This window comes from Elephas maximus, chromosome 10 (assembly GCF_024166365.1).
Source record: "Elephas maximus indicus isolate mEleMax1 chromosome 10, mEleMax1 primary haplotype, whole genome shotgun sequence".
Classification (NCBI taxonomy): Eukaryota; Metazoa; Chordata; class Mammalia; order Proboscidea; family Elephantidae; genus Elephas; species Elephas maximus.
The window spans coordinates 47162667-47174861 of record NC_064828.1 but is presented as its reverse complement, the minus strand read 5'-3'; the positions used below and the strand labels follow the sequence as shown (position 1 = coordinate 47174861).

At 34.1% G+C, this 12195-nt stretch overlaps 1 protein-coding gene across 2 annotated transcripts in view; it reads left to right on the top strand.

Moving 5' to 3' along the window:
* Positions 1-12195, top strand: part of BAZ1A (bromodomain adjacent to zinc finger domain 1A) — an 88665-nt gene that overhangs the window by 54356 nt on the left and 22114 nt on the right. Inside the window, exons 8-14 of one of the 2 annotated variants that reach the window (XM_049898596.1) lie at positions 355-454; positions 1096-1262; positions 3255-3350; positions 4063-4201; positions 5458-5604; positions 10397-10492; positions 10611-10835. In XM_049898596.1, the coding sequence (XP_049754553.1) occupies positions 355-454; positions 1096-1262; positions 3255-3350; positions 4063-4201; positions 5458-5604; positions 10397-10492; positions 10611-10835 (970 nt within the window). The remainder of the gene's footprint in view (positions 1-354; positions 455-1095; positions 1263-3254; positions 3351-4062; positions 4202-5457; positions 5605-10396; positions 10493-10610; positions 10836-12195) is intronic. The other variant, XM_049898595.1, reaches the window with a different exon arrangement.

Below are 12195 nucleotides of genomic sequence, written 5' to 3'. Positions count from 1 at the left end.
CCCTGTAGTACAAAGTAGAACTGCCCCATAGGGTTTCCAAGGCTGTAATCTTTACAGAAGCAGAGTGTGTGTGTGTGTGTGTGTACACACACATATCTCCATATAAAATTAATTGTTTCTCCTGGAAGGTTCTTATAGTAATTTGTAGAGCTATCGAATTAATATTCAGTGTGTTACTGTGATTCAAGTTATTAAAAGTTCAGTTATGCTTTAGAATAAAAGCTTGTTTTATTGAAAGTAGGTATAATTGATAAGGGCGTTTAAGTTTTTGTATTTTTCTTACTGTAAGAACAAGGCAAACTATCAGTTTGTAAATGTGGTTCTACAAGTTTAGTTTTTTGGTTGTTTTTTTAGGAGGAGAGCATTGTTAATAAACAGACTGTTACAGGATATAGGAACAAAACTGCTAAAGAAAGAGACAGGCTTTTAAAACAAGAAGAAATGAAATCATTGGGTAAGTTTCAGCCTTCTCTCCAAAATCTGTTCAGCTATAAGGAAGGACTTTTTTTTAATTGTGCTGGGATGGGGGGTGTTTCTAAAATCACATATTTCTGGTTTATTATTTTGAAGTAAGTAGCTCTTTTCCTCAGATAACTGTGTATTTTTAAGGTAAACCAGACCTGTTCATCTCTTAATGTGATATTTCAAGGTGTAGCACATCCCCGTTAAACTGATATAATGCTATATTAAGCACAAATTGGAGTTTCCAGGGCTTGCAAACTGTTATGGGCCATCACTGATTCTGAAACTGGAATGTACATAACAGTCATGTGAGGATCTTGTTAAAATGAAGATTCAAAATTAGTAGGTCTGGGTAAGGAATGAGATTCTGCATTTCTGACAAGGTGACAGCTCACTGCTGGACCATTCTTTGAGTAGCAGGGCTTTCAAAGGCAGGGATTGTTTGTCCCAATGCAGTAATGGTCTTAAACCTAGCCAACTTGCTTTTTCCGTTTAAATCAGCTGCTGGCTGCTTCCAGGAATTTACAACCACTGTGAATCTCTTTTGATCTAATTTAACTATAAATTATTTTAGGGATTTTTTGTTGTTGTTTGATATATTAAAAAATGCCAAGTGTTGTTCGACCTCCACAGCTTCTGAAAAGGCTAAATTAAAAAGAGAAAAAGCAGATGCCCTAGAAGCAAAGAAAAGAGAAAAGGAAGATAAAGAGAAAAAGAGGGAAGAATTGAAAAAAATTGTTGAAGAAGAGAGATTAAAGAAGAAAGAAGAAAAAGAAAGGCTTAAAATAGAAAGAGAAAAGGTATTCATTTGAGTATAATAGCTATGTTCTCTACATCCTTTACGAATTTAAATTGAGTTGATTTTCAAATGCCTTTACCTCTTTTATTCAAATTTAGTTATGTATAGAGCACTCATAAACAACTGTATGGTTTATCTCCCTTTGCTTGAAAAATCTAATGAATGATTTAAGATTCAATATATATCTATACACCCTAACATCTCACTTAAAAACTCTTTTAAAATGTAATTCTAAAGAATAAAGACTTATTATTTAGACGTCCAAATTTAGGGACGATGATATGCGTAAAGCTTTTAAAGGTAAAATAATTACAGTGTTCTTATTCTCCTTAAAAATAGCCTTATTTGTCTGTCATAATATGGTGTTCTAGCAAATCTTGATTATCATCTTCAGTGGTAGATATTTCTTATAGAATTCTACCCCTGGTTTCCATGCTTTCTCCAAAGTCAATCATTTTATTACTTTTCTGGGGTATTCACAAGTACCCCAAAGCAGGGAGGATGGGGGAGTGTAATACATGTCCACTTCAGAAAATATAGAGGACAAAAAAATCACCCATAATCTCAGTGGTAACATTTAGAGATAGCACTGTCAATACTTAGATTAATTTTTCTAGTTTTTATTCCATACCCTAAAAATAGATAATCCAACTTTTACACTTCCGTGTCCTTTTTTTGTTTGTTTAAAATTATTATAAGCATTCCTTCATGTTTTGCATTTTAAATAAACTGGAATTTTTAGTAATTGCAAAATAATTTATCAAATAAGATATCCAAGTGCATTACAGGTTTTTGCTCATAAATAGTGCTACTATCTTCAGATTTGTGCATAGAGTCTTCCTTTTTTGGATTATTCCCCAGATAAATTTGTAGAATAATAGATCAGAGGATAAGGACATATATTGTTAAGGGTTTGTCAAATGTGTTGTGCTTATTTATACGCTTACCAACAGTAAATGAGAATGCCTATCTTATTATATCCCACAAGAATTATTTTTTGAGGTGAAAACTTATTATTTCAGCAAAGTACTCAAAGTACAGTCAATAAATGCTGTAATTATTTAGGAGTTTTACAATGAAAATTTGATAAATGCACATCTGTTTGCTTTTGGTGTTCCTAAACACATTTCAAAGGAACGAAATAACATGAATGCATATTAAATATATTTATTGGAGAATATGATAATGAAATATTTTATGTACACTCTGCTTTTTCAGGGACTTTTTAGAGTCGGTATTTACCTTGTAGTTTCAAATACCACTGGTAAGAAATAAGGGTTTCAAAAGGCCAGGTGAGCAAGAGAAATAGCCTGGATTGTAAAAGAAAGAAATCTACCAACTGTATTTTATTACTCACTTTTACTCACTGCTCCTTCTGTGTGCCTCCAGGTTGTTATGAGGTCCAAATAAATGAGTCTTGAAAACACCAAATGTATTACAAATATAAGGTGAAGTTTTAATATTAGTCAATCTAATAATTTATTAACTAGTTTGCCAGGATCTAATTGATTTGAAGCAGGGAGAGAGCTGCTATAGTAAGATGTGAATTAATATTCAGGAGGTGCTATGTGCCAGGCATTTTCATTCTTTGTACAGTTCCGTCAGGTAGGTATTATTTTGATCAGTGTTTCTAAAACTTGAGCATGCATCAGAATCACCTGAAGGGCCAGTTAAAACACACATTGCTGGACCCCAGTCGCAGAGTTTTTGATTCAGTAGATCTGGGGTAGGGCCCAAGGACTTGAATTTATAATAAGTTCCCAAGTGATGCTGATGCTGCTGGCTTGGAGACCACACTTAAAACCATGGATTTAGACCAACAGTATCAAGAAGCAACAAGGAGACAAAGTAAATCAAATACAAGCTTTTTTACTCAACCAATTGGTTAAAGATAGGAAATGGGATCATAAGAGTAAATAGCTCTGCCATTACCTGCCATGTAAAGAGCTTCTTATAAAGTTTTATAATAATTTTTATTAACCTTTTATTTTAGGAAAGAGAGAAGTTACGTGAAGAAAAGCGAAAATATATGGAACACTTAAAGCAGTGGAGTAAACCTAGAGAAGATATGGAATGTGATGATCTTAAGGTATGGCATTTTATGTGATGTTTGGGAGACACCTGTTTCATACACTCTGTGTGACTTTGCTGATGAATTCTTACCTTCCTTTTTTCTACATATTTAACTGAAAGGAAATAACCCAAGGTAGCATTAGTGTTCTATGATAGGGTTCGTTAATGATTCTTACTCTGTAGAAATAAATGATCAGTTTGTGTGATCCTTGATAATGCAGTAATCACTGAGGCCATGCATGCATTTAGCTTGACTGCTAAGTAAGGATTTTGCCTGTCTCCAGAAATTACTAAATTATCCAAACCAAGCTGATCCATCTTAGCTTATATGGAATCATTTTTAAGTAAGTAGGTGGTAGATTAATTCTCTTCTTTATCTCAAGGAGATAATATTGGAGACAATATTGGCACAGCTAATGGTTTGATCTTAGAATCTAGGTTAAGAATCCCTCTTAACTAGTACATGTACTCATAGATACCCTTCAACCTAAAGTTATGCTTAGTTTGAGAAAGGAAGAAGTCCCTAGGGACTGTGATTTAATAAAGTTAGAATAAGGCCAGGACATTTTGAAAGTTTTGAAAGTTCTAAAGGTAGTATTGATTTAGGGGTGAGAAACACTAATCTACATGGAATAATTATTCTTATTAGGTAAAGAATGTATCTTATCTGACTTTTAGGATTTCCTGTACTAGATTCAAATAGTTACATAAATAATTTAATTTTGCAGGAACTTCCAGAACCAACTCCAGTGAAAACTAGACTACCTCCTGAAATCTTTGGTGATGCTCTGATGGTTTTGGAGTTCCTTCATGCATTTGGAGAACTTTTTGATCTTCAAGATGAGTTTCCTGAGGGAGTAACCCTAGGCAAGTGTTCCAGTTATCTATTGCTGTGTAGCTTCAAAGAACAAATTATCTCAAAGTTCTGTGGGGGTTGATTGTTCTTCGCTGTCTGGTTCTTTCTTGGCGTTTTTCATGTGGTTATAGTCAAAAAGCAGGTGGGACTGGAGCCACCTGAAGGCTTGACTGACTAGATGTATAAGATGGGTTCTTAGCACATCTGTCTGGCGCATCAGTGCTCCTCCATGTAGCCTCCCACTCCAATAGAGTATTCCCATGTGGCAGCTGAGGGCTCCAAGAGGCAGAAGTAAAAACTGCAAGCCCTCTTAAAGGATAGGCCTGGAACGGACACAACATCATTTTTACCATATCCCATTGATCAGAGCAGCTACGGGCCAGTCCAGATTCAAGGGGGTGAAAGAATAGACCCCACTTCTTGATGAAGTCATATGTGGGTGCAGAGGGAAGGAATTTATGTCAGCTGTATTTGGAGACAAGTTATTGCCTACCTTGTATTTGTAGTTCAGTTCCCGCGTACTTTTACTTTGCATACATATCATTTATTAGTATGAGGAAGGATTTGGGTCACATTTTGGATTTTTAGCTATCAAATAGCAAAATAATTTTCTTAAGATCCATGTAGAGAGCCTCAAAGATAGAATTGTAATGGCACTCTTATGTTTATAAAAGCGTTTTCTTTAGAAGGGCTTCACATTCTCTCGAGTACTCTTTATGAGCGAGGTGAGGCATGAATCATTGTGCCTTACGTATCAAGAAGGTCTAAACAATGCTAGTTTAGGGAAACTAGGTAGAAGCTAGGTGATGAATTAGATGGCAGTACTAGGATGAGAAGTTCATACTGATGACGACTGCCCCTGTGCACTGTCTGGTAAACGCTAATGCCCCACACACCTATCGAGAATAGTGGAACTGTGGTTTTTGTCATCTTTGCATTGTTATTTGAATTAGAATAAAATTAAAATTCTTTAAATGTGCGTTAATTTGGATATTAACTTTAAACTTAGATGAAATATATTGGTGTACTAAGGCTATTTTGGCTTTTTTGAATGTGAGGACTTGGGTTTATGATTTTGTTTATTATAATTGTTACACATTGCTTTTTGATTTTTTTGTCTTGGATACTACTTGGTTCTACTTACATAAATGGGCATTTTAAAAAATAGTTACACAGGGTGTTGATTAAAATGTTTGTTATTCCAATGGAGTTGTTTTTTTAGTATATGAACAGAACTTTAAATTCATTTTAAACATTTTATTCGCAGAAGTGTTAGAGGAAGCTCTTGTAGGAAATGACAGTGAAGGCCCACTATGTGAATTGCTTTTTTTCTTCCTGACTGCCATCTTCCAGGCGATAGCTGAAGAAGAAGAGGAAGTAGCCAAAGAGCAAATAACTGATGCCGACACCAAAGGTCAGAGTTCAGATTATTGTTGATTGAACTGATAGTAGCTTTGTAGGAAAACTAATTTTTGAAGGTTATTTTAAAAGTACTTGGCTTTTACAGTTGTAAAATACAGCTGTTCAGGTTACTTGATTCGGAGTCATTTACTAATGATGTATTATAAGTCGTTTTATAAAAACTTTGTTTTAATGCAACCTGTTTTTGATGACCTTAAGGATATTTTCTCCTCAATCTTGCTCCTTATTCCTTTCCATTTTTTCCTGTGATTTAGGAACATTATAAATTTCATTGATTGCTATCTGTAATCTCAAGAGATTCTGCTAAATAACTGGTTTTTTTTTTTTTTTTTGCTCCCACTTAGGAAATATTTTGTTACTATTAATATTTTGAATTGAAAATAATACTGCTGGTTTTATTTCACATCTGGTGGTTTTTAAGTCAGAATTAAGTGAAATATTTTTCTTTAATATCACTAATTTGAACTAGAAATTTTGCTTTTTAAGTTATATGCTTTTAAGTATTGAGAGTTAGTGTGTAGTAGATGTTAATGGAGGAATAGTTCTCGGCAAAATTTTGTTTTCAAAACATAGAATATGTTCACTATTTTGTTTAGAATTTACCTCATCAAAGGGCATTTTAAGCGTTTATATTTAAAGAGATGGATTTGCTTCCTGAATAATCTCTATTATTATTATGGAACCCTTGGGTGGTGCAAATGGTTTATGTGCTCAGCTGCTAACTGAAAGGTTGGAGTCCACCCAGACACACCTCAGAAGAAAGGCCTGGCGATTTTCAAAAAATCAGTCATTGAAAACCCTATGGAGCATAATTCTGCTTTGACACACGTGGGGTCACCATGGTTAGGGATCAGCTCAACAGCAATAGTTTATTATTATTATTATTATTATTATTATTATTATTATTATTATTATTATTATTATTATTATTATACAACTTTGTCCCATATGAGATTTAAAAAAGAAAAAGAAATGCATTCCAATCAGAAACTTGATTAAACAATACTTGTGTATTATGTAAAAATTCACGGAAAGAAGTAATTTGGGAAACGTGTGTGTAGGGAGGGACATGCTGGTGACAGAATGTTTGTGCAAAGAGATGGAACATTCCTCTGTTCAGAATTTATGTCGGTCTTAGTTAACTTGAGCTCATCTTCCATTATGCCTAATCACTAAAACAATAGGATATTTATGAGTATGCATCAGATGTTGGTTGCCTTTTGATTTTGCAGCCTGAGTCAAGCAAATTATATCCTGTAGCAGTGGTGCTAATCACCATACATCATTCATCAAGGCTGTTCTAGCAAGATGACCCCTGTTGCCTTCTCAGTATACTCAAACAAGACTGCTATATTGTTTGTGTACAAAGCAAAAAAAATCAGGTAGTAAAGGAACACAATCAATAATTTTATAAAAGCAAAGATAGAAGGGTAAATGATATTTATAAAACATTTAAAGATTTTCTAAGATGACAAGTACCAGCATTAAAATGGATTTCCTAAGACAATGTAGCAAATATTCCTTCTTTTAGCTATTAGGTTATATTAATAACCAATAATATTATAGTCATTGATGAAGTTCTGACCTTAATACAAGACATAAAGCTATATTTAGTTAAGAACTTAATCAGATGAATTTTGTAGTTTTGAAGCCTGATTTAAAAAAAAATGGAGTGAGAAGAAAATTGAGTGGGAAAACCAGCTAGTGTCAGGGAAAAGTATATAAGTGACTGTTAGTGATTTATATTATTACCGTTACATTTTCTGTACCTGATTTGTTTGATCATAGTGTTTATAATAACTCTGTTCCTATACAGGACTGTCTATAAATACAAAGTCTGTCTCTCTGAATAAGTATTGGCCACTAAATAAAGGGCTTAATGCTCTGTTTGAAAATATTTATTTAAAATTTAGAAGAACATAAACATACCTTGGAATTTTTTACTGTTCTCTCACTTTCCTATTATCAGCCACATTTTACGTGGTTATTTCAGATTCAGTAAGGGCCCTAGATGGTTTCCTTAGGTACAGCTTTCATATTTTCTCACATATTTCTTCCATCTCTTCTTCTCACAATCCTCCTGAACATAATTGAATTGTCAGATGGGGTTGAATATTCTTTTCTCTTATCAGTAAAGAGTTCCCTGCTATTAGTAGCAAGGGAGAAATTGTGCAGAATGAATTTATCTTAGTGATGACAAAACTGACATTCGGTGAGGTTATTTACCGAAGATCACATAGCTAGTAAGTGATGTAAGGCACTATATATGCATTCTTTCATTTAATACTCATGTCACCGTGTAAGGTAGGTATAATTATTTTCTGCATTTTACATATAAAGAAACGGAAACTTACAGATATTAATTAACTTGCCTAAAGGTACATGGCTAATAAGGAAGTGATGGAATACAAACTCTAGTAGTCTGATCTAGAACATCATAATGACTGTGCTATATTGGTCATAATATGGCAAAAAAGTGGAAATTTTGAATATTTGTTTCCCAAGCATTGCCTATAAAGTTAGCTGTGTTCAAGGAGATCTAATTTCTTTGACCCTTGATCTCCCTGTTTTTATATCATATCTTGGAAATTTTCCCCATTAATGTTTTTAAGTTTTGTATTAAATATATCGATTCTCCTCTTTAGACTTAAATCATGAACTTAAAAGCTTTCCAAAATATGAGAGCAAGAGTATCTTCCTTATATAGAATAGTTTTGAATATTTGCTCATTCCATTGTTTAGTGTTGGAATTATGTGTTTTTTTAATTCTGTAGGGTCGCTATTAGTCAGAATCGACTCGACGGCAATGGGTTATGGGTCAATTCTAGATTGCAGCTCTGGTGGCACAGTAGTTAAGAGCTCAACTGCTAACCAAAAGGTCGGCAGTTTGAATCCACCAGCCGCTCCTTGGAAACCCTGTGGGGCACTTTTTCTGTGTTCTGTAGGGTCACTATGAGTCAGAATCGATTTGATGGCAACAGGTCTGGCTTGGTTTAATTCTAGATTATGATGAAGATAAACATATCTGTCTTAGGTAGTAGTAACATCCTGGATACAGGTCAGCTATATTCTCTTGATACAATGTACCATGCTGTGATGTAGAGACAATGAGTGACTTTCTCTAAGCAAATTCAAGAGCGATACTTAGTTTCTCAGAAGTGTCATTTGGTAGATACTTAACTTAAAGAATATATATAACACAATTGAAAGTAAACTCTAATTTCACTGGTTGTTCATTTCCTTTGACCTAGGAAATCTTACTTACTATAGATAGTATAGATTGAACATGGTGATTACTGCAAAGGAAGAGAGCCAGCTCACTTTTATAGGTGATATTTAGGACTGTTAATTTTAGAGTGCCTATTTTTTTTTATTAATTTAATTTGGCTTTATATATTAAAAGAAATTTCAGAATGTCATACGTCTAATATTTCCCTGGTGAGGAAGTATATAATGTCTTTCATTTGGGCTAGGAATAAATTCAGCATATATGTAAAGTTTAATCAGACAGCTTCTCCTTTTACATCTTTTATCCTCCTTCCATGCGTTCCTGTTTGCTTTAAATGTAGTTTTTAAAGTGTCAGTGATTGTGATCAGACATGATCCCATAGCTGCCTTCTTCCTTTAGTGAAGAACAACATTTCTGTTCTCTAAGGTTCACTTTTTCAGCTTGTGGACTTTGGGAAGGGAATCATAGAGTAAAAGGTTAAGGAACCCCAGAAGTAATTCAGCCCAGTGGTTTCAAACTCTAGGCCGTGGAACCCTCTAAGTTCCTTGGTGCCACTGCAGGAGGGTTGGAAAGATGAATAGACAGGATGCTCATCTCTGTTTCCCACTTTAAGAAGGGCATGTTTTATATCGGGCTTCCAAGAAATTCTTGGCTTAAAGAATTGGAAAACTGATGATCTAGACTAACCCATTCCTTTAAAAAGAAAGAAATTCCAGTTAAGTGACTTGTCTAAAGGTTACATGTTATCTGACTTTTAGTCTGAAGGTGTCTACTATACTGTGATATAACAGATTTTTGGAAAGCTTAAGGTTTTTCATAAAAGTTTTAGGACTGATTTTTTTTTTAATCTAATGTATTTTAATTAGGAATAACCTATATATTAATGCTTTAAATATGTTTGTGCCTGTGGATTTGCTGTTTGGTCCGATTTGTAAGATAAGCAGTGTTTTCAAAGCTAAATCAATTTATTTCAGAAAATACAGAGAAATCTTCCCATTGTTTCTTGGATTGGAGAATTTTCAAAATAAAAACAGGAAGTTTTTTAGTAAAGAAGATAAATCAGTGATTAAGCAACAACAGTGCCGTCTTTATAGTTCTTTTAGCGCTTTCTCTGTGATGATTTTATGATGATTACAACCTATACTTTGTTATGATTCAATCTTAAAATGTTGGTAAAAGATTGGGTAGCTTTAAATAGATTCTGATTTTCAGAGTAGGCTTTTCTAAGGTTATGTTGTGTGAGGGGGGTTGATTTTAATTCTAAAGTACATTTTACAATTTTTTTTGGAATGCGTATGTGCATCTTGTTGGTAACTTGGAAGTGGCCTTCTCTGTTTAGTAAGGAAAATGTGAATATGTAGTGCATGTTTTAGGACTTACAGTTTTAGGTGGAGACTAGGCAGAATATGAATAATGCTAGTCGTACTTAGTGTTGATTCTGTTGAGGTTCCTGAATGGTAAGCTGTTTGCTCTTTCTTTCATCATTTTAAAAGGGCATTATTCCCAGATATTGAATCTTTGATTTCACTAGAATAAAGTATTTATTTCCTTAAAGATTTAACAGAGGCTTTGGATGAAGATGCAGACCCCACAAAATCTGCACTGTCTGCAGTTGCATCTTTGGCAGCTGCATGGCCACAGTTACACCAGGGTATGTGTGGGCTTTATTTTTTTGTTTGGCTTTTTAATTTTATAAAGGCACATTTTACATCCCTGAGTATTTATTGTTTATATTCTAAGAGACTGTTTCATTTTTAACAACTTTATAGGCTGCAGTTTGAAAAGCTTGGATCTTGATAGCTGCACTCTCTCTGAAATCCTCAGACTGCACATCTTAGCTTCAGGCGCTGATGTAACATCAGCAAATGCAAAGTACAGATACCAGAAACGAGGAGGATTCGATGCTACGGATGATGCCTGTATGGAGCTTCGCTTGAGCAATCCCAGTTTAGTGAAGAAGCTGTCAAGCACTTCAGTGTATGACCTGACACCAGGTAAACTTGGCAAGTTGGAATTTGTATAACACCTCCTACCCTCTTATACCCAGAGAGCTAAGCAGCTGACCACAAGAAATTTTAGATGATAATCAGTTTTAAGAGAAAGCAGTCTTTAAAAAAAATTATTGAATACAAACGGTGACCTAAATTTGAACTACTATCGTTATTCATGTTAACTTTAATTATTTATTATTTTTTCTCTTTTAAATTTGTATTTTCTAATATTTTCAAAATTCGTTATTAGTCTACTACATTTACTAAGTCTAGAAGAATAAGTGAGAATTAACTAGCTTTTATTTCCTTTTATTCATTAGTATATCAGAAGTTTAAATTATAGCTGGTAAATTCTGACATTTGCTTTAATAAATGTTCAAAGTATGAAAAGCAGTATATAAAGTTGAAAGGAAGTATTTTTTCACTTCTTTTAAACAATAGATTTTTAACGTACAAATGTAGTTTAATGTAGTATACTTTTAAAAGAAAACATCTAATAAAACTGGAATACCTTAATTCCTAACATCTGTATGTTGTTGTTGTTAGTTGCCATTGCGTTGATTCCGACTCATGGTGAACCCATGTGCGCAGAGTAGAACTGCTCCATATAGTTTTCCAGGCTGTGACCCTTCAGAAGCAGATCACCAGGCCTGTCTCCCAAGGCACCTCTGAATACATTCACACCAGCAGCCTTTTGGATAGTAGTCGTGTGCTTACCCATTTGCTCCACCCAGAGTCTCTGAACATTTGTATAGTCTTTATAATTTACAGTGGTGCTATTGTGCAGTCTTTCCAGAGTAGCAATTTGCCTGTCATATTTTTTCTTAATTCATATGGTAGTAATTTAACTTTGAACATCATACATGAGCCTAAAAGTTAAAACTTGAAAAATAATTTTGTAATTAGAATAATCTTCACATCCATTTAACTAATACATATGGTAGTCATTAGTATTTTAAATGCCCTGTACATCAAACTGTTAAATAGGATTCAAAGTTGCATTTTTCTGAAGTTATGCCATTGATTTGTTTGACCCAGGACTTCAAACCAGTTCATTCCAGTTTGAACCCATGCTGAGAATTTGTCTTTGCACCCAGATATACTGAATCAGAATCTACAGTTTAACAAGATCCCTAGGTGATTCTTATGTATAATAAATTGTGAGAACCACCGCTCTACTAGTGGTTCTGAGAATTGATCCCTAACCAGCAGCGTGCATCTCTTGGGAACTTTTTAGAAACGCAGATTCTCAGCAGATGTTCGAACCAAAAGAATCTGGTTTGAAGTCCTGGTTTGACCGTGATAGACTTATCATGCGTTTTCACATTGAGCCACAAATTAAAATTTTTCAAAAAGAATTCCT